This window comes from Pomacea canaliculata, linkage group LG4 (genome assembly GCF_003073045.1).
Source record: "Pomacea canaliculata isolate SZHN2017 linkage group LG4, ASM307304v1, whole genome shotgun sequence".
NCBI lineage: Eukaryota > Metazoa > Mollusca > Gastropoda > Architaenioglossa > Ampullariidae > Pomacea > Pomacea canaliculata.
In genome coordinates, this window is record NC_037593.1 from 9,093,579 (window position 1) to 9,119,441 (window position 25,863).

Here is a 25,863-nt window from a genome sequence, read left to right on the forward strand (position 1 = left end):
GTGAGAAGGGGAACGTTAAATTTATCTTTTGCCAAAGAATCTGTTAAACATTTATAAATATAAGTAAATCGTCCTTTTTTTATTATTTAGCTTTTGTTTTGTATCACCTTTTAACTGACGAAAACGGACAGCAGTGTATCGCCCCTTCCGTCGGAGGGTAGCGTGCCACCTGTCATGCGTACACACATGTATCAGTTTTCTTAGTTGTGCAAACTCCTTGAAATACGAGTACTTGTACTGGCTGACAATATCGTTCTACTCATACCTAACTTCCTTGTCCACTGGCGGGGCAGAGACTGGAAACCACCTACAAATACCAGCTTGCAAGGTGTCACACGCCGCGGTGTGATTGATTGTTTCATTTCTTCTCCTCGTTTCTACAATTCTAGAGGTCTGAGAGTTTCAACAGCTGCTGTTCATAGTCCTTATCCTAAAGTTTGCAAAACTGTAGTAACGGGAAAATAAAACTAAGATCATCAGCAGCAAAAATAGCGGGTACATGTAACAGGACAGACCTGTGTTGATGGTGACATAGCTCTACCCACACACCCACAAAGTTGTTGAGTGCCTGTCCTGTGATCATCTGGGTGGGGGCTAAGGTCTTGTCGATGAATACTCTGTTTCTGATTGACACAATCTAGCACTGAAGCTTTATCCTTTTATGTTTGCTGAATCACATGAGGACTCCCCGACACGCGGCCTGCATCCGCATAGTTCTGAAGGACAAATCGTTGCCCTGGGGCAACACGAGGGACTCAAAGGACAAGCCTCTTGTTTTTGAAGTTATAAAGAGTGTCCACACCCCGCAAATGCTTATAAGACAGTTCTAACCAAACATCCTCTCTCGCAGTTATTCGATCTTTCGGTTGAGTTATACAGGGTGGACGACAAAAAGCAGCTCGCCTCCTATCACAGACTGAGGCGAGGCGGACTATTGTTAAGAGCCCCACCATGTAGATGCTGATTTATAGATTAACTTTAGAAAATTGTAATCAATAACCGTTCACTTACTTTTTGTGAAGGTTGAATAAAGAACTCAGTAAACTATTTACAACTGTAAAAAAAAATCACGTTGCAATGCTTAATTTAGATAAACAAAAAAAAAAAAATAGTTTGACCATCACAATAGTCATGAACATTTATTCATGGTATGGCTAACATTTGCAGAATAATAAAAACATTTCGGCAATTCTCAAGGTTGGATTTTGATCCCCACACTGCATCATTTAGTCAAGGTTTGACTTAAGTACTTGAAGCAGATTAGACTTTCTACAAGCCCCGCAACATCCTCTAGCAGCCAGCAGGTTAAAGCCCCGCCATGTTCTCTGTACGTATGAGCTGCAACTGTTACAGATCATCACGGGAAAACCCCAGACTGTTTCTAGCGACCTAAAGAATTCACATGACTCGCAGCTTTACGGGAAACGCCCTTTTATTTCGAGTTGTTCAAGTCCCACTACAAACCTTTTCTATCCTATTTTTATTATTAAGTGCCACCCCACATAAACCTTAAAACCTTGCAGGTGAAGCTGTCCTCAACTGGCCAAAGATATGCCATAGTCGCAGCCAATAGTTGTTACAATTGTTAAGGCGATGCCCACTCTACAAAATCCTGATGCCTGCTGTTCGCTGGCCAGCTTTAGCGGTACATATTATTTTCATCAACGGCAGCAGTTGGAAACCATACTTTGAGGCGGCGACACAAAACTGCAGAAAAGAAAGGGGATAAAGTGGAGGAGATACATGACGAGGAAGAGGACACGAAGACAACGAGAAAAAGGGAAGGAGACCCTGGGTATGACCATAGCTTCTCGAAGAGACAAAGAACTAGACCAACTGCAAAAAACAAACAAAAAAACTGATTTCGTCGTGGAAATCCATGAGATTATATGTAGACGGTCAGGTTATTCATGACCTTCGCTTTCAAGTGACTGAATCGCACCTACCGCCAGAAAGGGAGAGAATCCGCAAGGCTGGGCTGTAAATTTAAATGTGAGAAGACATTTTACTCGTCTTTGCATAAGTAGAGAGCGTTTTATTTTTGTATGCTCGTTCAACAACATATAGCAAACTTTTATATTTGGTCAAAAGCTGGAAGAGGTGAGGTGAGGGGAATCGGTATTTTACGCCGAGCCAGCAAGTATGATTATATCACAGCAAGGCAGCCAGCCTCGTAAACAGATGACAAGAGCTGAAGGCAGGACAGCTGACCCTTACTGTGTTGGTGACAGGAGCTAACCGCTGTCACAGGGCCGCCCGTTCAAAAGCTGGAATGTGATCCCAACCTTTAAAGTCTTTAAACAATTTGCTGTTCTCTCTCAATTAACAGCAGTATATAGTGAAAAACACCCACACGTTTAAAACAAAATAAAACTATGTGCAATGTTGTCTTTGGTCTTAGATTTGGATATAAGGAAAATAAAATTGTAAATATGTTACATACACCTCTATTACGATTTTCTACTGCTATGATCAAATCACATCTAGGGTCACTAGACCCCCCTTCCCTCAACACACACAAACATCAAGTCATTTCTTTGTCACATTATTATTGCCCGATGCTTATTCTGATACTCAAGAGATATTCTCAAAAACACTGAAACCAGTAAGCTAGTAAAATGGTTGCATCCTTTTATAAGGAAAATCTAAATAATTACATTCAGCTTCTGATTTTAGGTTAGGTTGAGCCAGTCGTCTTATCTATTACAAGTTTTCTCCATTACTACACAATATATATATATAAAAAAAAAAAGAGCTTCAGATTCCGTAAAAAAATCCCTGAAATTGATTATGACCAACACCACCACAAGACAATGCAAAAGTGAGTTTGTGCTTAGCAAGAGTGTATTTTTCTTTTCTAAAAAAACTACACTGAGAGAAGGCACGGCCAAAACGCAGTCCAGTAATCACAAACAGCTAAGAGTAATAAGAAATTTGAAATATTCACTTTTCCGAATGCGGAAAAAACAGCAAATGTTCCCAAACTAAAAGGCGAATAGCATTGTGTCAGAAATTGATGAGATTTCTCTCCAGAAATCCAAAGTAGGCTTCAGATTACAAGCCAGCATCAATCTTGCTCTGGATCTTCTCAGATAGTGCTTGCAAATGTGGATCATCTACCACGTCCAAGGCTTCCTTCACGTATTGGATGGCTTCGCCATAGCGTTTCTGTTTGTACAGGAACCTGCAGAAAACATCACAAAACATAGTGCATCACATTCATGCTTGCAACAATTTCCTAGCTTTTAAAAGCCAAGTTGATGTGTTAACACGACATCACACTAACACGCCTTAATCTGATTGTAACTTGACCTTCAATGCAGCTGGAAATGCATGTGTCCTGGTCAGTATTTCCAGTAACATAATCACAACAGACAAGACTGTTGAAGACAGGTGAAAAAAGAACAGACTAAGAAATCTATTCAGTCACTTACTTTCCTTTCTGAAGTAGCATTTGTAGTCGCTCAACATCTACCGACTCATCACCACTTTCATCTTCCGATTCCCCTTTCTCATCTAGATAAATGGAAAGGATACAAGTATATGAAGGCTTTGAATTTGTGGGTTTTCATTAAATTCATTGTTAAGAAGCTGTCAACACCGCTTTTTTCCCCACTGTTTGGTCCACAGAAAACTACAGAATTGTACCATTAAAAATTACACTGTTAATTAAAATTAAGTACATTATGTCAACTTAAAATTTAAGGAAAACCAAAGGCTGTCAAGTTCTGATACTGTAAATTATGCCTTCATTATTCAAGAAAAGCTATATACCTTGGTCATTGTCAGATTCCACTATACTTTCATCAAACACCTCAACAGATCCTTCTATTACTTCCTTGACCTCTTCAGCCTCTGTCTCCGCCACTCCCTCTTCTCCTTCACTCTCACTGTCTTCTTCCAACAGATCATCTCCTTCCTCTTCATTATCTTTACTATTGTCACCGTCATCACCATCATCATTACTATCATTTCCTAGCTTCTGCACCAAACTGCTATATGCTGGGTGAATGTTCTCTTTGTTTTCCTCCTCCTCTTCTTCCTCCTCAGAGCTCTCAATTCTGGCTATACGGCGACATACGCTGCGTCTTCGGTGGCTTCTCACACCTACATCAGGAGACAGGTCACCATCAGGATGAATAGGTGTACCTGTTACAGTACTCAGCAGTTGTGCGTTAGAATGAATGCCTGGGTTTTTGTCTGCCTCTTCTTCTGTTACAAAGCTTTCTTCTATGCAGCTCCTGTCTTCCTTGTCCAAAAATGAGTGAAGCTCATCCTGGGAGTCTGCTCCTTCTCCCTCAGATTTATGGCAAGAGCTCCCCCTGCTGCTGTTTCCAGAGCATGAGGATATTTTTGATTCAGGAGATTCCAAAACCAGAGGTGCTTCTTTGGCATCAGTGATTGCATCCTCTTGAGAGGAGAATGCCAGGGTTCGGCTCAGAGCAGCAGCAGGTGAGCTGCCCTCAGGCAGGCTGCGTTGGCGTTTCTTTCTTGTCTCCATCAGCGGGGTGTAAGCAGTTGGCGAGATGATGAGTTCCTCCTCCACAATGCGCTGACAATTTCTTCTAGGTGTCATGAGCCTTTTGGCAGCAGTAGGTGGCTGGTGATGTTGTGCTGGCGGTGAAGGACTAGCATAAGAGTGGTTGTAGTTGACAAGGAGGTTATCTTCTGAGCTTAAGTTTTGCATGACAGACCCAAGATCTTGGGCATCCACTGCCGGTTCTTGGATTCTTTCAGGTTTAGGCTAGATGAAACAGGAACAGCTGATTAGCCTACAGCATCCATAACACCTAACATTTCTCCAACAAAAATGTGAAAAAATCATGTCAATGATGGTCAATTATTTTTATACCTTAATTATGCACTTAACATGCTTTCTCTTTATGGATAGGTGAATGTTATGTGTGTACATGGATGTTGGAATGAGAAACCACAGGAAATAAGGTGGTACCTTATCTAGCTGTTTTGACTCAGTTTGGCATGACCCTTCACTTTCTTCCTCTTCAGTCAGGTCTATGACTTCAGGAACCACAGCAGCAACTTTCACCTCCACCACGTCATCACTAATATCTTTTAAACTACCGTTCTCAGGGAGAGAACTGTGTTTTACAGCCCTTGACTTGAGTGGATTTTGGGGCTGTGAAGATTCTGTTTTGATGACAATGCCTGTCTTCACTGGCTCTGGCTTTTGTTTATCTGTTGGTAAAGGACCAATGCACAGACAGAAATAACAAATAACAAAATTAATTTTTACTTTCAGCTGTACGGTCACTACAAATAGACATGAAAGACTGCAAAATTTCATAAGACTTTCATTACAACTTACAAAATGTAATACCACAAATGAGAAACCATGATTAAATTCTTATGTCAGTCGCAGCAACTTTAGGAGATAATCACAGTTTGGCGATGGTATATGCTTCTAAACAGCTTTAGATACACATGTGGATGGTAGCTAAACATAAAGGTTTCTAAATCTGCAATTGTATACGCTAACCAGGCAGTCTGTTGGTCATGGAGCGATGGGTGTCAGTTGGTTTTGGAATGAAAACATGAAGATTAGAGGAAGCTGATAGATGACTGTTGACTGTATGGAGGTCAGACTGAGATGCCATTGGGACGTTTGAGATCCCATGATATCTTGAAGCAGAATTATTGGAAAATGTAGCCATTCGCTGCTCCATTGTGCCTGGGATGCTGGACTCGCGTTGAATGATTTCTTGAGCCTTTTGGGCCTGTTTTAAAGTAGTAGAGAATGAGAAACATGGCAGGTTGGGAGAAACATGGCAGGTTGGGAGACACATGCTAAGAGACAAGTGCACTATAAGGACAGGTGACCTGAAGAAGCTGAGACTTTTTTTTTTAACTCTTTACTAAAGTTTATAAATGGATAAATTAATGCTAAAAAAAATTCCTAGTTGTGTTTGAACACATTATAAATATATAAACAAAAAACTGGATGAAATCTCTTCAAAAAAAATTATTATTGCCAAAGGATAGACTTGTTGCAACAAAAAATTTAACTTTTTCTTTACCCACCCTGTGCTGGATGTACTCTTGATTGCGTGGGTCCATGGTAGGCATGACTCCATCCTCAAACTCCTCTTCATGATCCAACTCATGGGAGAACATAAGGTCATGGTCGCTAATGCCAAAAATATCTGCAGCAACAGAAAACAGCATCACAAAAATAGTTAGACATTATGAATCAAGTGGTTCATACTTGTGGCCACGGGCACCTCTCCAAAGACCAATACATGTAAACAACTGTAACCAATGATGCAAGATATAGAGAATCTTAAACTATGCAACTGAGGTCTTTTGTACATAGTAATTTCCCATTTTCAGTCTTCATAGTTCCTTGATTATTCAGTCATGATTATTTATTATTTAAACACCAGTGAATCTTTGGGAATAAATACATTGATTTTTGTTGCACACCAAAATATGACAGACGTAAGATAGGAACAAAATTCTCTCAACCTACTCAGAGAATAGAGAAATGCAATGTGCTCATCCAGTTCAGGGTCACGTCGCCGGTCCATGCCGTGCATCTCCTCCAGCTGCTGTTGTGTACTGGAGCTATGTGTGTCTCCCAGCTGGAACAACTCCCGCAACTCCTGCTTGGTGAAGTACCTGGCAGGCAGGTAAAAGACCACAAAGTAAAGATAATCAATATAAACAAGAGATAACAAAAACTCACACCGCAAAAGATTTGTTCAAACTGTAATAATTTTAAAAAATGAAAACACTAGAATTAAAGTTTAAGTTTTGAAGGTGAACTATCACAGTAAGCTTCTTGTACAGCAAACTAAGCTCTGATAGGCTAACATTGTGCCTCTCTTTGAAACTAGTTTGTGACTGTTAGTGTGATGCCCTAACAAGAGTTGTCATTATGGAATCATATTTCTGTCTGCAAAAGCTAAGCTACTCCACCAAAGCTTGACATTTGAGCTTCCATAAAAATATCGTACTAACTCTCAACTACCTTTTAAAAATCAGATTGTTGACTTTCAAAGATTTCATGCAATGGCAAGGTTACAGACTGCATATGTACTGATGGTGTTATTTGCATGGACACACAATAATCTTGTTTTTTTGAGATCAGTGTTGATTATTAATATGTCTGTGTTTGGATTTTTTTTTTTAAGTAAAACACTTTGAGCCTGCCTTTGATGGTGGTGATAAGTGTATATAAATCAACTTTATTATTATTATTATTATTATTATTATATTATTATTATTTATAGAAAAGAGTCATATGCATGCAAAGCAAATGAAAATTGAACATGTTTACTTCAAAATCTTGTTTTTCACTGTTTGAAAATGATCCTTATTTATGCCAGAACTCATTGGTCCCAAGAACCTATGTAACTTAATAATAATTGCATGATTTGTATAACAGATACCTACTCTCGTAAGGAGTGTGCTCTTAGTGCTTGATACAAGAATAAGACATGGACAACATATGAAGCAATGGAAGGATAAACAACAGTACTGATGACTAACAATGTAACAAATATAGAAAACACAGGAATCAGGTAACAATAAATAAGAGTTTCATGATTCTGCAAAAGACGAGTACGGAAGTAGCAAGAAACAGAAAGGGGGTTGAAAAAGGAGTAGCATTCTGTAGACTGTTGTTAGGAGTAATGCTCAAGGAAGAGGTGTGTATTAAGTGCACATTTAAAGGATTCAATGGTAGATAGGTGGCGGATAATGGGATATGGAAGGGGAAAGGCTTTCATTAAGTCTTACTGATTCCAGAAATATATGACCTGTAGCTTCCACTGATTCTAGAAATACATAATCTTATCTGTAACTTCCACTAATTGGAGATTAAAGCGACACACAATCATCTTCCATCATCTGAAGTTACACGAATATAGATATATAGACTGAAATGCTAATCCTTGGTAGATAACAGGTAAGTACCTGAACACCAGGTTATTCGCATTATAAAGAGATGAAATGTACTGAGCTTATTTGACACCCAGTGTGGAAAAAAAAGATCGTAAGCGTAAAATTTCTAACCTGTATGGGTTTTGTGCATTGCCAGTTGTCTGTCGTGTGATAGAATCCTTGAAAATCTGACGACGATAGATCTTTTCTTCTACTGTGCCACATGTAATGAGGCGGTAAACCACAACATTTCGCATCTGGCCAATGCGAAAGACACGGTCCACAGCCTGTGCATCAGTTGCTGGGTTCCAGCTAGGATCATCTATAAATATTAAATGAGTATACATCAGTTTCTGGGATTCACCTTGGATTGTCTATGGATATTAAACAAATACATATCTGTTACAGAAGTTGAGCTTTGGATATTTCCAGCTATTTAAAAAAAATTTGAACTTCACATCCATGATCAACCATAAAGCATTTAACCGTATCAGTGTGAATGTTTCAAGAAGAAACTATGACTAAAGACAGCTTCTTGAAGTGATGTCAGAGAAATGTGTCATCAGACAAAATATGACTGAAGCATAGGAAAAGCTGCTTACAAATGATGACCCTGTCAGCACCAGTAAGCGTCAGACCAACACCTCCAACCTGTAGCACATCACATCAAAATATCATTACAGGGCATCTTGACACAGAAACTCCTTTTGAGTATTGATTATATATTTCAGAAGATACATGCAAAAGTAAAAACAACTGTCAAGCAATATTTGGCCATTTTTTTTCTTGCCCCTCATTCAGTGTGTCAGATGTAAAATTAGCATATGTAATATTTCATAGCTGTAGTTCAAAATAAGGCATATACTGTCTAAAGTAATCTTTAAACAAAGAACATTGTGTACTAAGCAGCCCAGCCTGAAATGGGCCCCAACTTGTTCATTGTCTCTCCTCTTTACTCTTTACTGGTACTATTCTCCACAAAATGCTGAAAAGAATACACCTGCGTCATGCAAAGGGGGAAAACAAAGCAGTATTCTGAATTCAAACCTGAGTGGTAAGGAGGAACACAGAGTATGATTCATCTTCTTGAAACTTTTGGACGCGACTGTGTCTCTCTGATACATGTGTTATAGTGCCATCCAACCGCATGACTTTGTGACCCTAGGCAATCAACAGAGGGAATTAACAGCCCCTATGCAATATACAAAACATTATTAAGAAAATTTAAGTAATAGTTTATTCCATGTTGCTCCTCGAGAAGCACAGGGTTGCAAAATAAATAATAACCAGCCATTAATAACAAGAAGCAATTAAGGAGTCAAACAAATCAGAAATAAGTTACAATGAAAAGAAAGCTGCTAGGAAGTCATTAGCTGTTTAATGGTCTTGAAAGAAAATTTTTACTGAGATGTTATTATTCCAACCAGAATGTCAAGGGATGACCAAGGCTAAAAATTAACTGCTTCAATGGATTAGATCTAAAGACTACAGATCAGTCTTAGTCCCTATCTAAGGACCAACTCACTAACAACCAGCCAGTCATGGATCCATTAAGAATTTTAAAAAATCAGAATCTAGTTTTTGTTCCAATGGTTGGTTGGTTGTGTTTTACACCACTCGAGCAACTCAGGTTATATCACAGCGAAGTTTTTGTTCCAAGAAACCAAAAATGATACACGAGTAATAGAAAACTGTTCTTACATGCTTGCACGATAGCATGTAAATGCATGCACACATTTGTATACGTGCACATGTATATGCACATACACACCACCCATGCTCATGGGACTACACACAACTTTGCAGTGAAGGTTTGTGGCTCTCACCCTTTTTCTCAGCACCTTCTGGATGATATCCAGGATCTTTCTAGACTGAGAAAAAACTAGGCTGCGATGACCATCATTCTTCAGCTGATCCAGCAGTGTGATCAGGACCCCCATTTTACCAGACTCTTCAACTAGAATGGCATCAGAAAGTTCTTCAATTTTGGTTACTGCACTCTCCAGGGATGATGGCAGCTCTAGTTCCTCTTCATTCATTCTGTAGTGAGATAACCAGTCCAAATACTATGGGATTTACATACAATCATAAAACTCATAATCAATTAATTTATATACAATTTATAATTAGTATGTATAATCAGTAAATGGTAATTACTGAAACTGTAATAGCATGGGATGGGAAATGGTATATCACAGGCACCTAATGTAAACAGAATGCACATACACACCTACCAACAGCCAAAGTTTGTCATCAGTAGCATTCCATCAAAAATGACAGTGTTCAGCAGCATTTACCATTTTATTAGTAGCAACAAGACTACTGCCATGCTCAGTATTTTTTGTCTATTGTCAGATATATTTGTCAAGTATTGACAGATGTATTGTTTAATTTGCTCAACTTTTTAAGTTGTAACATTCAATCTACCTGATGTTCTACCTTTGACAAAAGTTATCAACTGACGCATTTTAGTCAGAGGTGAAAGCCAAAATTGTTCCAAGGACTTAGTGTGGGCAATCCAGACAGGAAGAGTTTGAAAAATTCCGACCACTCTTTGTTATAGTTGCACACAAAATCTGAGGAAATTTTTACCCCGAAAAATACCATTTTTGATAGTAAAATTTCTTTCGAGTACTTATCAGATGACATGACTCTATGGAGATTACCCTCTAGCTACCTCAGCTGGATTTTAGGGCAATCTCCATATACTCATTTCATCTTGTAAAGTACAAAGAAGAAATGCCTGAACACGTTTTGCAATTTACAGCATTTTCTATTTAGATTTTGACACATTTTGGAAGACTCGCTGTATTTTGCCTGATTTGAGGTCCATCTAAACTTTCCTGTCAATCTTTTGATATGGGTCTTTGCTGTAAATCCTCCTTTAAATATCTTTCATGGTGAGGGTTAAGGCAACAAAGATTTGTTAAATGTCAGTATTCACACACTCTCACCTTAAGTAGTATTTTATTAATTTCCCAATAATTTAATGTTAAAATCAAAAAGTAAGTTTCAAGCATTGTTTCTGAAGTTTGCTTTGTTTTCCCCTCACTATCACATATAGTTTCAATCAATAGTTTTTTGTTTTTTTTTAAGCGCTAACACAGTTCTATTGTCAACTAAATCCGTAACAGGAAACAGAAGATCCATAACATTCTCCAGCCCCACCCTACTTCACCTGTATCCATGGAGACCCAGCTGGTGGCAAGCACGGAGGGAAAGGAGGCGTGGGTGGTCACAAATTTTCTTGAGAACAGTGAGAGCTACCAGAGGGGACTTAGAGGTCATCAGCAACTAAATACACAACAGAAAAAAAAATCCAAATCGTATTATGGTCATGCATACGTGAAGGATCGACACAAAATATCTCGATAAGCTTATTTTATGAACCATTTTTAATACCAAATCCTTTATGCTTGTTTTTCATGACATAATTATGTACTGACAGTATTTTCTGGCAAACAGTCACATACCTCTTTAACACTCTCAAGTTCTAAGAAATCCTGGTAAATCTTTATTTGGGTGTCAGACAGGAAAAGCCAGATTACAAAATCATTTTTGCACTTCATTGTTGGCATTCTGCAAGGCAAAGAGTAAAACAACATAACTATAAGTGAAAATGAATAGATAAGCTATACATTTTTCAGTTGCTTGAGTAAATTCAGTGAACGTCCCCACCTTGTCTTTACTATCAAACAGATCTTGTTGGCAGCATCTCAAATTATTAATTTGACCCATATTTTGATATCTAATTTATGACCATTTCAAAGCAATCTGATATTTGATTTCATTGTTCAATTAAGAATTTGTGAAAATTAAAAAAGAAGTGATCTTAACACCAATTCTGTGTGACCTTAATGATTTCTTGCTGGTTTCATTTTTGTTTCTTTCACCATCCATCTCCTTTTGACTGATTTGGGCTTTTGTCCGGCGAAGGAAAAAAGGGTTAATTATTTTTTTGAGGATATTGGCCATCTCCATGCCAAGTCTTTTCTCACCTCCTGTGGCATCACGCTCTCTGGCCTTTTGGCAATCAAAATAAACACCAAATAAAAAACAATAAAGCATAGTCCTTGATGAACAATAAGTCATAAAATAATTAAACTAGTCCAAAACAATCAGCAGGCCATGAAATAAGTGACACTTTAATGACCAGAATCTGAGGGGCTTTAAGCACAGTTGAACTTTCATAATTTTGTACCTAAAATATGATCCATCTTTCTAACCCTCGTCTATTATCAAACTCAGGAAAATCATAAATTTGTGAGTATGCTGCAGATTTTTCCTTTTCGAAGACTTTTCAGCTTCACTCACTCTTATGATAGGGTTCTCAAACTCCATTTTGAAAGTTCTCAGTGTGCCCAGGAGAGATCCTTGATGGACATAATCAAAAAGTGTCCATAACTCCTAAAGAAAACAAAAAAGAAAACAAAAGAAAAGATAAAAATATCATGAAGATATCAAAACACAAGAAAGAAATTTTATGCATGGTAAAGTTTTCGGCATGTCCCTTTACTCAGTTTGTTTAGGGTCACAACATGAAGTTAATTCACCTTGAGGTTGTTTTGGATTGGGGTTCCTGTCAAGATGATGCGATGTTTGGCCCCAACAGCATTGATACCTTTTGTTGTTTTGGTGGGGTTCTTTATCTTGTGCCCTTCATCAAGTATAACATAATCCTGTAATACAATAAAGTCAGCTGTTATTACTACCCACAAATTCATAGGCAGTTCTTTTACACAGCTGCTAGATGTTACCATCTATTTGACTTCATAATGTTAATGCTTTTCTATCTAACTGACCAAATCTCACCACGGTTAGAGACATGGACCCATTTCCTAGCTTGTAAAAATCATTGTTTCCACTCTTGAGACAACTGCTGTTAAAAAAAGTAAGCATTTCATAATCTAAGAAAATGTTCATGAGGATATGCCAACCAGAAAGGTGCCTTTGGAACATAACTGAAAATAAGGTCTTGACCTCGCTCTCAAACACAGGTGAGAATTGCAACTTTTAAAGACTTGTATCATATGTACAGAACAGAAATTTTTGTTTAGATTTTGGAAATGAATACCTTACAAAATCTCATCACATGAAACTGAATTTGTATTTGGATTAGCATTTAACTCACTCAACCTGGAGAGCAATTTTCCCTAATGAGTAATGGGTGGTATGGTAGCCATAACAGTTGATGAGCTTGCATCATACAGGTAAACAAGATGAATCATTTTGCCTGTCAGCATGTATCCATAACATAAACTAGAAACAAGACCTCTTACCCAGAAGAAGTCTCTGCCATCTTTAGAACCAAGCTGTTCCCAGCTAGTCACCACCATGCCATAAGTTGTCAGCAGAACACCATCACGGCAGCGAACTCGCTCAAGAGCACGCTCTCGCTCACGCTTGCTATTTCCATGGAAAGCATGTACAGAAATGCCTGGAGCCCTAAACATAAAAATAAACTACTTCATGAGAATCTCTCCTAAAGACTTCAAGAATATAGTTCACAATATTTCACTGCTAGTTTCTAAAGAACTGTATCCTAGGCACAGCTGACAATAACAGGCCTCTGGTTTTCACTTTTGCACTTGCCAAACTCTATAAATGTTTTTACATCAAAGAAATAAACTTAGATCCCCACTAGCAAGTGCACTCTATTCACTACTCCTGCTAAAAACACAAAAAGATTTCAAATACTAAAATCGTGTGCTGCTAGTTCATGTGCATGGCAGCAATAAAAGATACCAAAGAAAGCTTGCTAAGATATGACAGAATAAAAATGACAGAAAACACATCTAAATCAGTTCACAAAGCTTTCTTAATAAATGTTTCATATTTTACATACCATTTGCTAAACTCCTTCTCCCAGATGACAATGACGCTGACAGGAACAACAATCAGAGCATGTTGTAACTTTCCCATGTCAAAAAGCCCTGATAGGAAAGCGATGACCTGGATGGTCTTGCCAAGTCTATGACAGCAAATCAAAAGTTCCTATTGTAAGAGAAATTAAGGACTCGAGATTCAAATTCTTTCTCTAAAATGTGTGTGTAAATAAAACTGCTATGAAGCTGTAGAACAGAAACAGACAAGAACATTATAATTTGAACACCACCATGATTGTCACTGTAGAACAATTATCGTTAAATGTTTGCAATGACTAATGCAATCTTGTGTGCTGACATCATTCTATAATAATTTCATTCTAATGCATCCCACTGATTACTATAATGTCACTCTCACCCCATATCGTCACCAAGAATTCCCCCCTTGTTTTTTGTGTGCAAATCCCAAAGCCATAGGACACCTTCCTTCTGATGTTGGTATAACTTGGCATGGAGATCCTTGTACAGGTAGAATCCAGACCCCACTTCAACCATGTTATCATCAGTTTCTTGCTTTTCATCTTCACCATAGTTTCTGAGGTATTCCTGCACACACCATTTAATAATCATATGGTTCATTGCATGTCATTGCACTAGAAAGTAAAACTAAACAGTGCATCATTATAATTTCACCACAAACAGAAATGAAAAATACAAGACTTACCTCCATTTTGGCTATCCTACGTGCCAATTTTTCATGGTAATGTATGGCAAGAGCTCGCTTGTTGAGCTCCAAAGCCTTTGTAATTTGTCCATCTTGAGCAAGATATTTAGCTTTCTTGACCAACTTATTGAATCTAATCTTGTCTTCCTGTTCATGCTCTGACTCTGAACCAGATGTCTTTACAGACGTGCTTGTTGATGGCTGGTCATAGCAAGAAGATGATGAAGAATAAATTGACGCTGTCCTTTCTTTATCTTTTTTAGATACATCTGAAAAATTAAAAAAAAATCACATTCTTGATCTATTGCAAAGAAACTAAACTGCAGTAAACTGAACCATTTTTACCATTTTTAATTGTACACTCATTCATAGATTTGTTTTTCGTTACTAGCAAGCATGTATGGTGGTTTGACAAGTTTTTATGAAGTCTTTGTCCTGATAAGATCAAACTGGATAAAACTATATCTGCTTTGATCAAGACAAAGAGATTAATATAAAAGCCTCCCTCTGATGGGAAAGCTCATGGAATTCACCAAAAGGGAAAGAAATAAAGCCCTTATACACAATTATCTAAATAACAAAATAATCCCATTTCAACTTAGCAGTATCAACACAACATAAATTTAACACCCCCTAAAACTCACCTTCTAAGGGGCTAGCCTGGCTGACACTTAAGTTAGCAAGCTTCCTGCTTGCATACTCTATGTCAGAACTGGACTGCATTCCTGGTTCTTTTACAATTTCCTTTAAGAACAAAAAAAAATCTGGTTTCCTTCAACTTGTCCAGACTTGTGTGAGCGTCAGTATCCTTATCAATATCCAAAAACACATTCACAACTACAAGAAAAAGAAACAATTAAACACGTGCACAAAAGACCTGGGGGACAAGGGGATGGATTCGTGTTTCACGTCGTGCCAGCAACTAAGGCTATATCACGCCAGCCCTGTAAAACTGATGTCCCATGCAGAAAAAGAACTGAATCCAGGACAGCCAACCTTCATTATTTGTGACAGGCGCTAAGCGTTGCGCCATCGGGCTGCACCTCGTATTTTTTGTTCAAGCTAGCTATTTATACTAAATTAAATGTCGAGATATAGATCTTATATATATATATATTTTTTTTTATATAGATGTTATAGATTATACAATTATGACAGTACAAGAATTAACTGCCTATCGTCGAAAGAACAAAACACGTCAAATGGCATAAACAGTTAACTGAGTCTGATGAATCTTTATCTTAATTCTAATAAAACTTTTCCGCTATGTTATGGTTTAAATGAACAGTGAACCTAAATGACCATGAACATCACAACATACTTGATACTTATACACTTACTCAGTAATGAATACGGTTATAAATTTCCCTTAATTTTAATTCGAAAAGTTTATATATATATAGATATATAACATTTGCGTCTTGTAGTACTACAACGTCTGATAAAAACTTGTATTAACATGAGATACCTTATAAAATGCGATTATCTAGGCAAGGACATAAGATATCACAGTTTCCAATTGAAAATCCCGCTGCATGTCCGAGTCACGACTGATTACGATTTCGATTGGTAATAACTGTTCACTTAAAATTTTTCATCTGACCTTATAATTTTCAGTAAATATTATAGTTTGGATTTTTTATACAAGATAAAAATGAAATCATGTAAAAAATATTTTAGTGATGATTCACAATAGCTGTTCCGAAGATAGTTGCCGAGGGAAAGACAACTCATTGTTTGGGTTAGGGAGCTTAGCGATGAACGTGTGCGACACGCTTTTAGCTTTGACCGGAGCATGTTCTGGTACACTAAGTATTTATTTGTACAGGAAGTACAGGCATTGGCAACAAGCAGCATATTGTATCCAGGTGTCTTTCACACATTGATAACAAATATAGCAACCTTCATTTTCTGTTAATTTACTGAGATAACGCAGTAGAGCGGTTGTCAATTCTGATGTAACGTTTTATTTGGATTTTCTTTTTTTAAAACTAATTTCAACAAACCATTTGTGTATGGCTACTGTACTGATAGTTTCTGTTGGAATATACATTAATCATAAAATGTCTTTCTGGTACTTATGCCTCGGAGAGGTATGCATCATGTTAAGGTGCATGAGATATAGGGTACGATCCCATTAATCTGCAATCTACCGCGTCATACAAATATTGTTTTGTTTTTTTGTTTTTTGTATCGGTTAAAAGTGGTTCACTTTTTTGTCTACTTTACCCTGTCCTTATTTTCTTTACTAAGGATGCGTTCCATTTCATATCAGGGTCTACAGCATTGGAAAATTGTCTCCCTGCACTTGATTCCTAAGCACATATAACAATGTGATGTGTCATTATTTTAAATTGAATTAGTATTGTAGATTCACACAATTAAAATCACTTGCATTTATCAGTTGCTACGAATAATTCACATTTTATTAGTTAGCACTGACCCAATCCTATTTTGAGATAAAAATGCCCAAGTGTGCATTCTTTTTGCTTGCAGCGAGCAGAAACTGTAGAACTTAACAATGGTTTAGAAGATAAAATAAGAGCAGCAGAAGATCACCGCATTGCATTTGCGGTAGTGGTAGGAAAAGTGCAGTGTGTGGGAAGAACTTTGTCAAGTCGCACACGAAATGGATTAGGGGTAATCCGTCAAACACAGCTTTCTGAGCACAGATCAAGAAAAACACATGGCATATGGTATATCTTTTTGTGTAGACTGGAGTTAAATAGATGTTGGGAATGAAGGTCTTTTTTATATATATTTGTCATATTTTTTCAATCTTTCAAGGTAATTTTAAATGTTCAATTCCTTTTTTAAAATTTCATATATATATATAACTTCATGGCTTAGCAAAAATATTGTATGTAGCATAAAAGCATGAAGATACAGATTGGCTGCAAACCATGAAAATCTCAGAGCATGGATGAACTATTTGTTAAAACAATAATTTGCATGCTCTGTTACAGGACCAATGTAACAAAGATATTACATGATACCTTGGATTCTGTCCCTTTTGCACTCTCAAACCCAGCCAATGGCTATCAGATTATGGTCACTGAGGCTATAGAAGCAGAAAATATTCTAAAGGAACTAGATGTTACGCACAGTAACTTCATTCCGTACACAGTTTCATCACTACATGATGAAGATTGGGTATTTGGAGAGGTAATAATGCTTGGTTGTGTAATTCTTTAACAAAAATGAATATTAAGTTTCCATGTCTATGTTATATTAATGACAACAGATGCATGTGTTTATCTGTACATTTTTTGCTCTTTCTGTAGAATAAGAAGTAATTTACAGCACTTAGCAAGACAAATTATAACATTCATAGTATTTTCCTTGTTACTTCATTTTTCTATGTATGTGTTTTATGTGCTTCCCTGAAGTATATTATTTACATGAAAAGGAAATAAAACACATACAAATTCAGACTAGAGCTTTTTTTTTTCTTATGAAATATCCTTACTCTGGGTTTGGGAATGTTCAGGTGTTTCGAGGCGTTCAAGAAACAGAGAAAATGCTGCATGTAGGTACATACCTGATGGGAATAGGTGAACTAGTTATCGAAAATGGCCACATTAGACTGCAGCCTCCAGAAGACCTGGTCTATATTCTTACTAAACAGACGAAGAGTCAGGTTATAAGACAATATTTATATCAAGCCACGACCTTTAAACTTTCCTGTTATGCAATGAGTGCCTTGACTGCTGTGGTTCTTGGATTTGCACTGTGGAGAGTTATTCATGGTTGTCTCCAAAGGTTCAGAATGACAAGAGGATTTGAAAAAATACGGCGTTTAGCACTCACGGCCAGGAGAAGCATGATTCGTGCAGAAGATCTGAGGCAGAATGAAATATGTGTAATATGCCTGGTTAATGTTAGAGAGGTCGTCACTTTGGAGTGTGGCCATATTGCAATGTGTAGTAGCTGTGTGCAGTGGCTAACCTATCCTCACAGGTGTCCTGTTTGTCGTCAACATATTGAAAGATTTCTGCCTGTGGAGTTTGAGTTTCCAGTCTAAAAAAAAAAAAAGTAACATTATGAACAGCAATATGTTCCTGTAGCCCAACAAATTTATATTTATTGGCTTAATAAAGTTTATTTTGGGGAAAAATCACTTTGTTCCTTCTGGATAAAGAAATGAGATGCACACAAACTTTTGTATTAGAAGGCAATATAAAAACAGCACTGATGCAACTTGAGACAAGTAAAACTTTTACGAACTTGTGATAACACTGCTTCCATCGACTCAACTGTTATCGTTCACAACCGTCAAAATCTCTATTTGCGCTTTTGGAGATAATGCAGTTGTATGACCAGTATATCACCAGTATATGATTAAATGTTTTGGCGCGTTTTAAAAAGATGTTCATCGCAGTAAAAACATAATTAAACAAACAGCAAAATAATGTTTGTAAAGGAATGTCGACATTAGAAAGTCTACAGACGATCGAATGATCGAAAAAGCAGATGAAGTGTACAGCGTTCCTTATTTATTTCAACCATAATTAACCTATGAATACTACCATCGAAAAAAACCGAATAATCAGATTTAATATTTCCAAATTTCAAGCATTACTTAGCACATTCAGTTTCAATGCTTCGGACCACACCTCGGTAGTTACGAATGTTTTATTTTAATCCGCAAGTTTTAAAAAAAGCGAAAGTAAAATGCTTTCTATTTTCCAATTCTAAATTTCACGACTTTGGCATAATCTAATTGCTACATGATAATTAGCTAAAAATAAGAAAGGCAGAAAAAGAAATTAAAACTCGAAAGCTGTTGGGGGTTACCTGCCCCTCTACAACAAGGGGAGGTGTCGTTTGGATACGGAAGTGTGTAGGTGGACTGCAGACATGCCGAGACCAACGCTAACTAGCCTCTTGCGAAGTTCTCCTGTTAGTCTCGGCAAGCCTTAACAATGAATGTGACTGAGCCGGAAACTTTGTACAAACTTGCCTCGTCTAGGTAGTTAATCTGAAATGCGAATAAACCGGAAGCTTTTATACATTTGCCTCGTTTTAGTAGTTAACTGGAAGAAAGTAGTGTGCCAGCAGTCCAGTAATACAGGGTCGTGGTTTGGAGCTGACGAATAACCAGCGGAAAACTATGGATCTAACTGAGAAAATTATTGCATTAAGTGGTACCTGTTCAGGAATTGTTGCACTTATAGTTTACTGGATGTACAGGAAAAGTAATGAAACTGCAGATCAGATCAAGGTAAATTATTAAGAAGAAAAAATGAACTGTGATGAAATCATAATATAAATCATTGTTGTCAACTTTCGTTCTCGTAGTCAACAGTATAACACGTCTTTTTGAATGGTATCATATCATTGAGGCATTGGTTGGAGTTTTTATAGTTTCGATATGTGCACTGTTTGCTTTGTTAATGCCAGTTTGAAGTGTATGAAGCTTTACTGGAGCAGACTATGGAAGAGACCACATTTCTACTAGTGATGACCTCCCACTTGCATCTAAAGATGGTCGCAAACCCAAACTCACGACTCAGATTTGACTTTGAGTGACTTAAAAATACCAAAATAGTGGCATGAGATCTCTTGTCAGCATCATGTAGTCAAGAAACCCATGTTCACTGCTGACATTAAATATATGTGACATGAGGTGAAAAACTAAACAGTACTGATGGGGAAAAATGTTGCACAACAGTTAGCAGAAAGCGTGTAAGAAAAGGAGAACTGGACAGAGAAACAACATTGTAACATTGAAAAAAAAGACACTAAGAAAGCATATCAAACAGTGAAATAGAAGAATAAAACACGGGGAGAGTCTGCCATGACAAATGAGGCAAGAAGACTCTATAACATTCTCAGATGATGGACAGAATATAGCTCTCGTAGTTAGAAACCCAGCGATATTGCATGTTGCCTCCCAAATCCTTGATGAAGAGATAGACCCAGGAAAGTTAGTTAAAAATTCAATATCCCATATGTTTGCATTACATAAGATATGATCTAAATTGGCATTGGAGTATATCATTTGTTAGAAGTTTGCCTACCTCTGGAGTTTCAAGTCGCTTGTACAAAAGATGCTGCTGCTTTGCTAAAAAGTTCACCCTTTTATAACTGTATGACAGTCTAGATAACTTTAGGTAGGGAATTGGTTACATACACATTTTTGTTGTTGTTGTAAATTGGTAATAGTTCAAGAAATAAGTCATTAGTGAAAAAAAGAATCCAAAAACTAGCATGATTCCCATCCAGTACATAATGGAAATATGATTTTTATTCATTTATTAGTTTGAAAGAGTGTTTAATTGTGCATTGTGTGGTTGAGTATCTGAGTTAGAACAGTTTTTATAAATTTGTGACAACTGATTTTTTTCAGGTAGCAGAAACAGTGAAATTGGGTAAAGAACTAGAAGAAAGGCTCAGCTCCTTAGATGATCATCGTATTGCATATGCTGCAGTGGAAGGGGTTGTCAAGGATCTTGGAAAAGTATTTACAAGTAAATCTGGGGACAAACAAGGAGTTGTTATTGAATCACAGCTTATTGAGCATTCATCAAGGAGAACACAGGGATTTTGGTAATGGTGTTATTTATATGCCACATATAATAGCATGAAGTGTTCTTGTATTTATGATTTTTCATGTACTTTTACGGTGTTAATTTTTTATATTTTTATGTATTCATTGTATAAACTATGCAGACCCATTATATAATTCTTGCTAAAGTAAATTTCTTTGGCTAGCTCTGATTTTATTTTATTGGTTAATAGATTAGGCATGTTTGTAGATTTTTGCTATTGCATATCAGCTTTTTGCATTTGCTTGTAGGTTTTTTTCAGCTACTTGTAAAGATTTTTCTAAAGAAATTTATTATGCAGGTTCCTGTTTAGTTACAGAGTATATTGAATCAAACCCTTTAGTAAACAGTCATCAATAAGCAATTGGAATTTGCAGGTCTGATGTTAAAAAAATTCTGAGACACACTTTAGATGCAGCACCATTTGTTCTGACAAATCCTGAGAAATCCAATGGGTGTCAGATATTAGTAACTGAGCCAACAGAAGCAGATAACCTATTGGAGGAATTGGAGGTCACGCACAATGAATTCACTCCTCAAACCAGAAACATCGTGCAGGCCAGCATAGACCGCATCTTTGGAGAGGCTTGTACTACTTCTCATTTTACTACTTATATTTTTTCATGATAATGTGGGTCTGTGGTTACCACATTCCCAAATGAATTAGGGAGCACTGTGCTTTATTCTGAAGAGCTTTTTTGGCTTTCAGCCTGAGATGATGTATCCCAAGTATTTGAAGTGTAAGACTGTCTGTAGTGTCTCATCCTTGAATCTAATATCTGTATCAATGCAATCAAGTGTTGCAATTTTTTTTAATACCATTATGGCTCTTCTTTTATATTTCTTTTTCCTTTTTATAGTGACTGCATTAACCTCATGATAAAAACCTTACCAGCTTCTTTCCTCGCAGAAGATTCTTTTTCATTCCTGACAAAACCTGTATTTCATAGAGATATGATCTGAATGTTTTTGAATAAAAATATTCTGACACTAAATGTCTGAGATGCTGTTGGTTCATTTGCTGCAGGTTTGCCGTGGAATCCAAGAGACAGAGAGGATGCTGCTGGTTGGCACTGGCATGCTGGGCATTGGTGAGATCTTCCTTCAGGATGGTCGAATAAAGTTAGGGCCACCACATGGCCTGACATACATTCTAACCAAGCAGACGAAGAATCAGCTTGTTAGGCAGTACCTATCAAAGGGCACATTCTATAAGGTGTGTGCACTGATTCTATGCAATGTTGCAGTAGGTATGCTGGTTTTTGTTATCTGGAGAGTAGCCAGGAGACACTGGTATCGCCTTAAAATGAAGAGAATGTTCGAGGAAATTCATAGACTGGCAGCAAGAAGGAGAGAAAGCAGGACACCAGGGGATGGACTTTCAGATGATGAAACGTGTGTTGTATGCTTGGCTAACCCTAGGGAAGTAATTACCTTAGAATGTGGTCACATCTCTTTGTGCTCAGATTGTGCTCAAAGGCTGCCTGAACCAAAAGTCTGCCCTGTTTGTCGAGATCCTATTGAAAGATTTCTTCCAGTTTATAGGCCATAATGCAAATACCAGTGGAATCAACTTAAATTTCTGTAATCAAATGTCAGGACTGAATCATTCTGTCATGTGTTGACAAGAATTTCATATATTATAAACAGCATAAAACACTTTTGTAGAACATCATGGGTGACAAACTTTACCTAAGACCGTGTGGCTGCACTGATTCATAGCATTGTGGAGAGAACACTGATAGGCTGCATCTGCCATGTATGCTATGCTTTGGTAAATGGTTTTCTCTTTTGTTGAAAAGCTGTGTCAGTCTAGTGAGTTTTCTGCCTTTGTGAGAGTGGATCAAATCAGATTTGTTATGAAGATACAGCTCAGCTTTTGGTAAGCACTTTTGTACAAGCTTCCTTCAGGCAAGTGTTATGTTGGATTTGTGACTGTTACAGTTTAACCATTACCTAGTAATTCTGTACTGTTTCAAAGAATGCAGCGTAAACATCAAGATGAGTTTGTCCTTTAGAAAAACCATCATAAATATGATGAACGTCATATTTAGTAGATTCGATGTTTGGTTACACGAAACTGTGACTATGATAAAAGTATCAATGAATATCTGCTTGTAAGTTTCTGCACCTGGGCTTAGAAAGCAGTTATTGAAGTATATGATTAGAATTGTGTGTGCATGTGAGAGAGAGCACGAGAAAAGGTGACACCTATAACTTTGCATAACAGAATTTTTCTGAACTGTAATTCTTTCAATGATTAATACCTAAGTCACCAACAAAGAATATTTTTATAATGGCATTTTTTTAACTGATGCAGCGTTTAAAGTAAATGATGTATTACTTTTTAATGCCACCAAAGTAAACATGAATCTGAAAATTACATATTTGTTTTATTGTCAATGTATGTCAGTGTGAAGGCAAAGAGTCTCATAATCCAGCAACCATAGGGGCAGTGACTTAAAGTAGCTCCTGTGTCCTGGGCATAGAATATGGAAGGCTAACCCTAGTGCTTCTGTTTTATCTTCCCTAATCATCATGTACTCAGTTACTGAGGGAGGAGACATAGTTTTCCATAGGCTCATGTGAGTCTCAAAAATAAGCAGGTGATCTGCTCTCTAGCGCACTAATCATGAGGCTAAGGCATATTACCCAGTAAGGTTTAGTCAATACAGGTTTCCACAAGACCTCCCAGTACATAATCTATTTTCTTTCACTGACTGGCTGAGACATTCAAAAGCTTACAAGTTTGAGGTTTAGCAAGGCTGGCAATAACAAAAATATGTAACCAAATAATACAATATCTGCAATGCCCAACTCAACAGATTTCGCTTAAAGACAATGTCATAACAAGTAGTAACAGGGACTGACTATTATTGCCTAGACATTGCAGCCTGTTTAATGTACCATCTTACTTTAATATACTAACAGAGATCTATCAATTTTGGAATGGTAACTAGACAATTCACAAAAATGACGTCTGAAGTGGTTCTTGAATCCTGCAGCAGCATAACCACAATGATACTCCTCTGCATTGACGGAATCATCTAATTGGAGTGATCATTTTTGATGAGATTAATTGGAAGGATGGGTAGGGTAGGCATACAATAATTCACAGCTGACATGATCAAAAGCTTCATGATTAAAATACTACAAGAGTTAAATCTGATATGATAGCAGCAGATTGGGATGGTACATTCAGACTATTAAGTCTACCAAAGATGTTTGTCCACTGGGTGCTGATGATGACTATGACTTCACACAAAAATTTAAGGGTGTAGTGCAGTGGTTCTTAACTGGGGTTCGATCGAACCCTAGGGGTTCGGTGAGTCGATCTCAGGGGTTTGGCGGAGCCTCCGCCATGGAGGTCAAGACACACTCACAATTCGTGATGACATAAAGAAGGGTTTGGTGAATGTGCATAAATGAAACTTGGGGGCTCGGTACCTCAAACAAGGTTAAGAACCACTGGTCTAGTGTCAGTGGTGATGGTTTTAGACGTGCCCAATCCAGGCCTGGAAGCGAATCCTACATGTGGAGCATAAGCAAGAAAAAGGGGTTGTTACCAGGGTTGGAATACTGGCCTTGCATGCTGCATGTCCATGTTTTGCCGACATACCTGAGTGAGGGTGCTGTGCCAGGATAGGCAGCAAAGGGCAAGGGCCTCTCAGTTGACAGTATCAATGCTAAGGTTTTTTAGGGTGGCTTTGGGGTAATCTTTGCAGCACATTTGCTGTTCTCGAATTGTGGGCTTACCCTGGCACAGCTCTCCATAGAACAGAAGACATGTCCAGCCCATCTAGTTATGATCTCAGCAGAAGGATGTGGATGCTGGGAATACTGCATGCCTCAAGACTTCCGTGTCGGGGACCCTATCTTGCCAGCAGATGTGAGTCATCTGATGTGAAATTGGTTGATTTGCATGGCATGTCTGGGTTAGAGGGTCCAGTTCTCACTAGTGTAAAGGACAGCAGGGAGAACTATTGTAGTGTAGACTTTCAGCTTGGTGTTAAGGTTGAGACCACTATTCTCCCAGATGTTTCTGAGAAATTCGTCAGAGCGGCACTTGCTTTGATGAATCTTTGTTGATCTCCACATCGACGTTCATTTGATGTGTTTGAAAGAATGCCCAGGTAGGTGAAGTGTTCAACTGCCTTGAGGTTGCATCCCTTTACTGTTATGTGCAGCTCCTGGTAAGGCTTGCCAGGGGAAGGATGGAGCATGACCTCAGTCTTCATGGTTCTGATGGTCAGACTGAAATCATCACAAGATAGTCCATGTCAGACTGTATCTCACACTTGGTAGGCCGTAGTCATCAGTGAACAATATTTTCCTATTTATTTTGATCTTAAATCTGGTTGCTGCCTATAGCCTCCGTAGTTTGAACAGTTTGCTGTCCATTTGATAACTGACTTCCAGCCCCTTGTTGCAATCATTGAATGCATCTGTTGTCAAGGCAGGAGACCTGCTGAAGACTGTTTAGGCAAACACACAGCCCTGCTTGACACAATTGGATTACTGGGAAGGGATGGATTCCTCTCCATTGTCGAGGACTGTAACCAACATACCCTTGTGGAACTGCCAGAAGAATCCAATGAACTTGTGTGGGTACCTAAACATCCCCATTTTCTTCCAGATGGTATTCCTGCTGACCATGTCAAAGACTTTTGTCAGGTCAATTAAGGGTGTATAGATTGAAAATATGTGATGACTTTAGTGCTGTGCAAGCCACCTGATCTTTCCTGTCCAACTGTGAGTTCATTTAGTTTTAAAGGACATTGGTTGTTAGTTATTTTTTTTATATTTAAGTGTTAGATAACTTAAAGCACATATTCATAATTTTTTTATTTATATTTTCCGA

At 37.7% G+C, this 25,863-nt stretch overlaps 3 protein-coding genes across 5 annotated transcripts; 2 read left to right on the forward strand and 1 right to left on the reverse strand.

The window, feature by feature from the left end:
• Positions 1-2,020: 2,020 nt before the first annotated feature.
• LOC112561884 (DNA excision repair protein ERCC-6-like) lies at positions 2,021-18,047 on the reverse strand. Of its 2 annotated transcripts, none has more exons than XM_025234715.1 (22): positions 17,993-18,047; positions 15,096-15,195; positions 14,452-14,720; positions 14,146-14,333; positions 13,748-13,873; positions 13,182-13,347; positions 12,456-12,581; positions 12,217-12,309; positions 11,756-11,925; positions 11,376-11,481; positions 11,081-11,196; positions 9,729-9,942; positions 8,950-9,063; positions 8,505-8,553; positions 8,035-8,224; positions 6,488-6,636; positions 6,040-6,161; positions 5,498-5,735; positions 4,952-5,196; positions 3,775-4,744; positions 3,435-3,516; positions 2,021-3,184 (listed from the first exon to the last, which is right to left on the reverse strand). In XM_025234715.1, exons 2-22 carry the CDS (start codon positions 15,172-15,174, stop codon positions 3,055-3,057), a joined length of 3,942 nt encoding a protein of 1,313 aa, XP_025090500.1. In that variant the 5' UTR covers positions 15,175-15,195; positions 17,993-18,047; the 3' UTR covers positions 2,021-3,054. The 2 variants fall into 2 exon arrangements, with proteins under 2 accessions (XP_025090500.1, XP_025090499.1); XM_025234714.1 differs by lacking the exon at positions 17,993-18,047 and adding an exon at positions 15,920-15,995.
• Positions 16,039-19,245, forward strand: LOC112561894 (mitochondrial E3 ubiquitin protein ligase 1-like). The gene is made up of 4 exons (XM_025234736.1): positions 16,039-16,319; positions 16,948-17,147; positions 17,418-17,616; positions 17,942-19,245. Exons 1-4 carry the CDS (start codon positions 16,134-16,136, stop codon positions 18,473-18,475), a joined length of 1,119 nt encoding a protein of 372 aa, XP_025090521.1. The 5' UTR covers positions 16,039-16,133; the 3' UTR covers positions 18,476-19,245.
• A 142-nt stretch (positions 19,246-19,387) lies between these two features.
• On the forward strand, positions 19,388-23,385 carry LOC112561895 (mitochondrial ubiquitin ligase activator of NFKB 1-like). Of its 2 annotated transcripts, none has more exons than XM_025234737.1 (4): positions 19,388-19,675; positions 20,804-21,003; positions 21,380-21,587; positions 22,030-23,385. In XM_025234737.1, the coding sequence occupies exons 1-4, from the start codon at positions 19,565-19,567 to the stop codon at positions 22,552-22,554; spliced, it is 1,044 nt and encodes a 347-aa protein (XP_025090522.1). In that variant the 5' UTR covers positions 19,388-19,564; the 3' UTR covers positions 22,555-23,385. The 2 variants fall into 2 exon arrangements, with proteins under 2 accessions (XP_025090522.1, XP_025090523.1); XM_025234738.1 differs by having other exon boundaries at positions 21,380-21,591; positions 22,030-22,235.
• Positions 23,386-25,863: the final 2,478 nt, after the last annotated feature.

What these genes read in the sequence shown, in the direction of transcription:
- LOC112561884 (XM_025234715.1), bottom strand. Translation starts at nt 15,174, where the DNA reads ATGCAGTCCAGTTCTGACATAGAGTATGCAAGCAGGAAGCTTGCTAAC. An exon ending in TTGAGAACCCTATCATAAGA is followed by an intron (nt 11,926 to 12,216) that starts GTGAGTGAAGCT and finishes GATTGCCAAAAG; the next exon opens with GCCAGAGAGCGTGATGCCAC. An exon ending in TGCTGACAGGGTCATCATTT is followed by an intron (nt 8,225 to 8,504) that starts GTAAGCAGCTTT and finishes TAATATTTATAG; the next exon opens with ATGATCCTAGCTGGAACCCA.
- LOC112561894 (XM_025234736.1), top strand. Translation starts at nt 16,134, where the DNA reads ATGATTCACAATAGCTGTTCCGAAGATAGTTGCCGAGGGAAAGACAAC. An exon ending in AAGCAGCATATTGTATCCAG is followed by an intron (nt 16,320 to 16,947) that starts GTGTCTTTCACA and finishes TTTTGCTTGCAG; the next exon opens with CGAGCAGAAACTGTAGAACT. An exon ending in AAGATTGGGTATTTGGAGAG is followed by an intron (nt 17,617 to 17,941) that starts GTAATAATGCTT and finishes GGGAATGTTCAG; the next exon opens with GTGTTTCGAGGCGTTCAAGA.
- LOC112561895 (XM_025234737.1), top strand. Translation starts at nt 19,565, where the DNA reads ATGGATCTAACTGAGAAAATTATTGCATTAAGTGGTACCTGTTCAGGA. An exon ending in AAACTGCAGATCAGATCAAG is followed by an intron (nt 19,676 to 20,803) that starts GTAAATTATTAA and finishes GATTTTTTTCAG; the next exon opens with GTAGCAGAAACAGTGAAATT. An exon ending in AGGAGAACACAGGGATTTTG is followed by an intron (nt 21,004 to 21,379) that starts GTAATGGTGTTA and finishes TGGAATTTGCAG; the next exon opens with GTCTGATGTTAAAAAAATTC.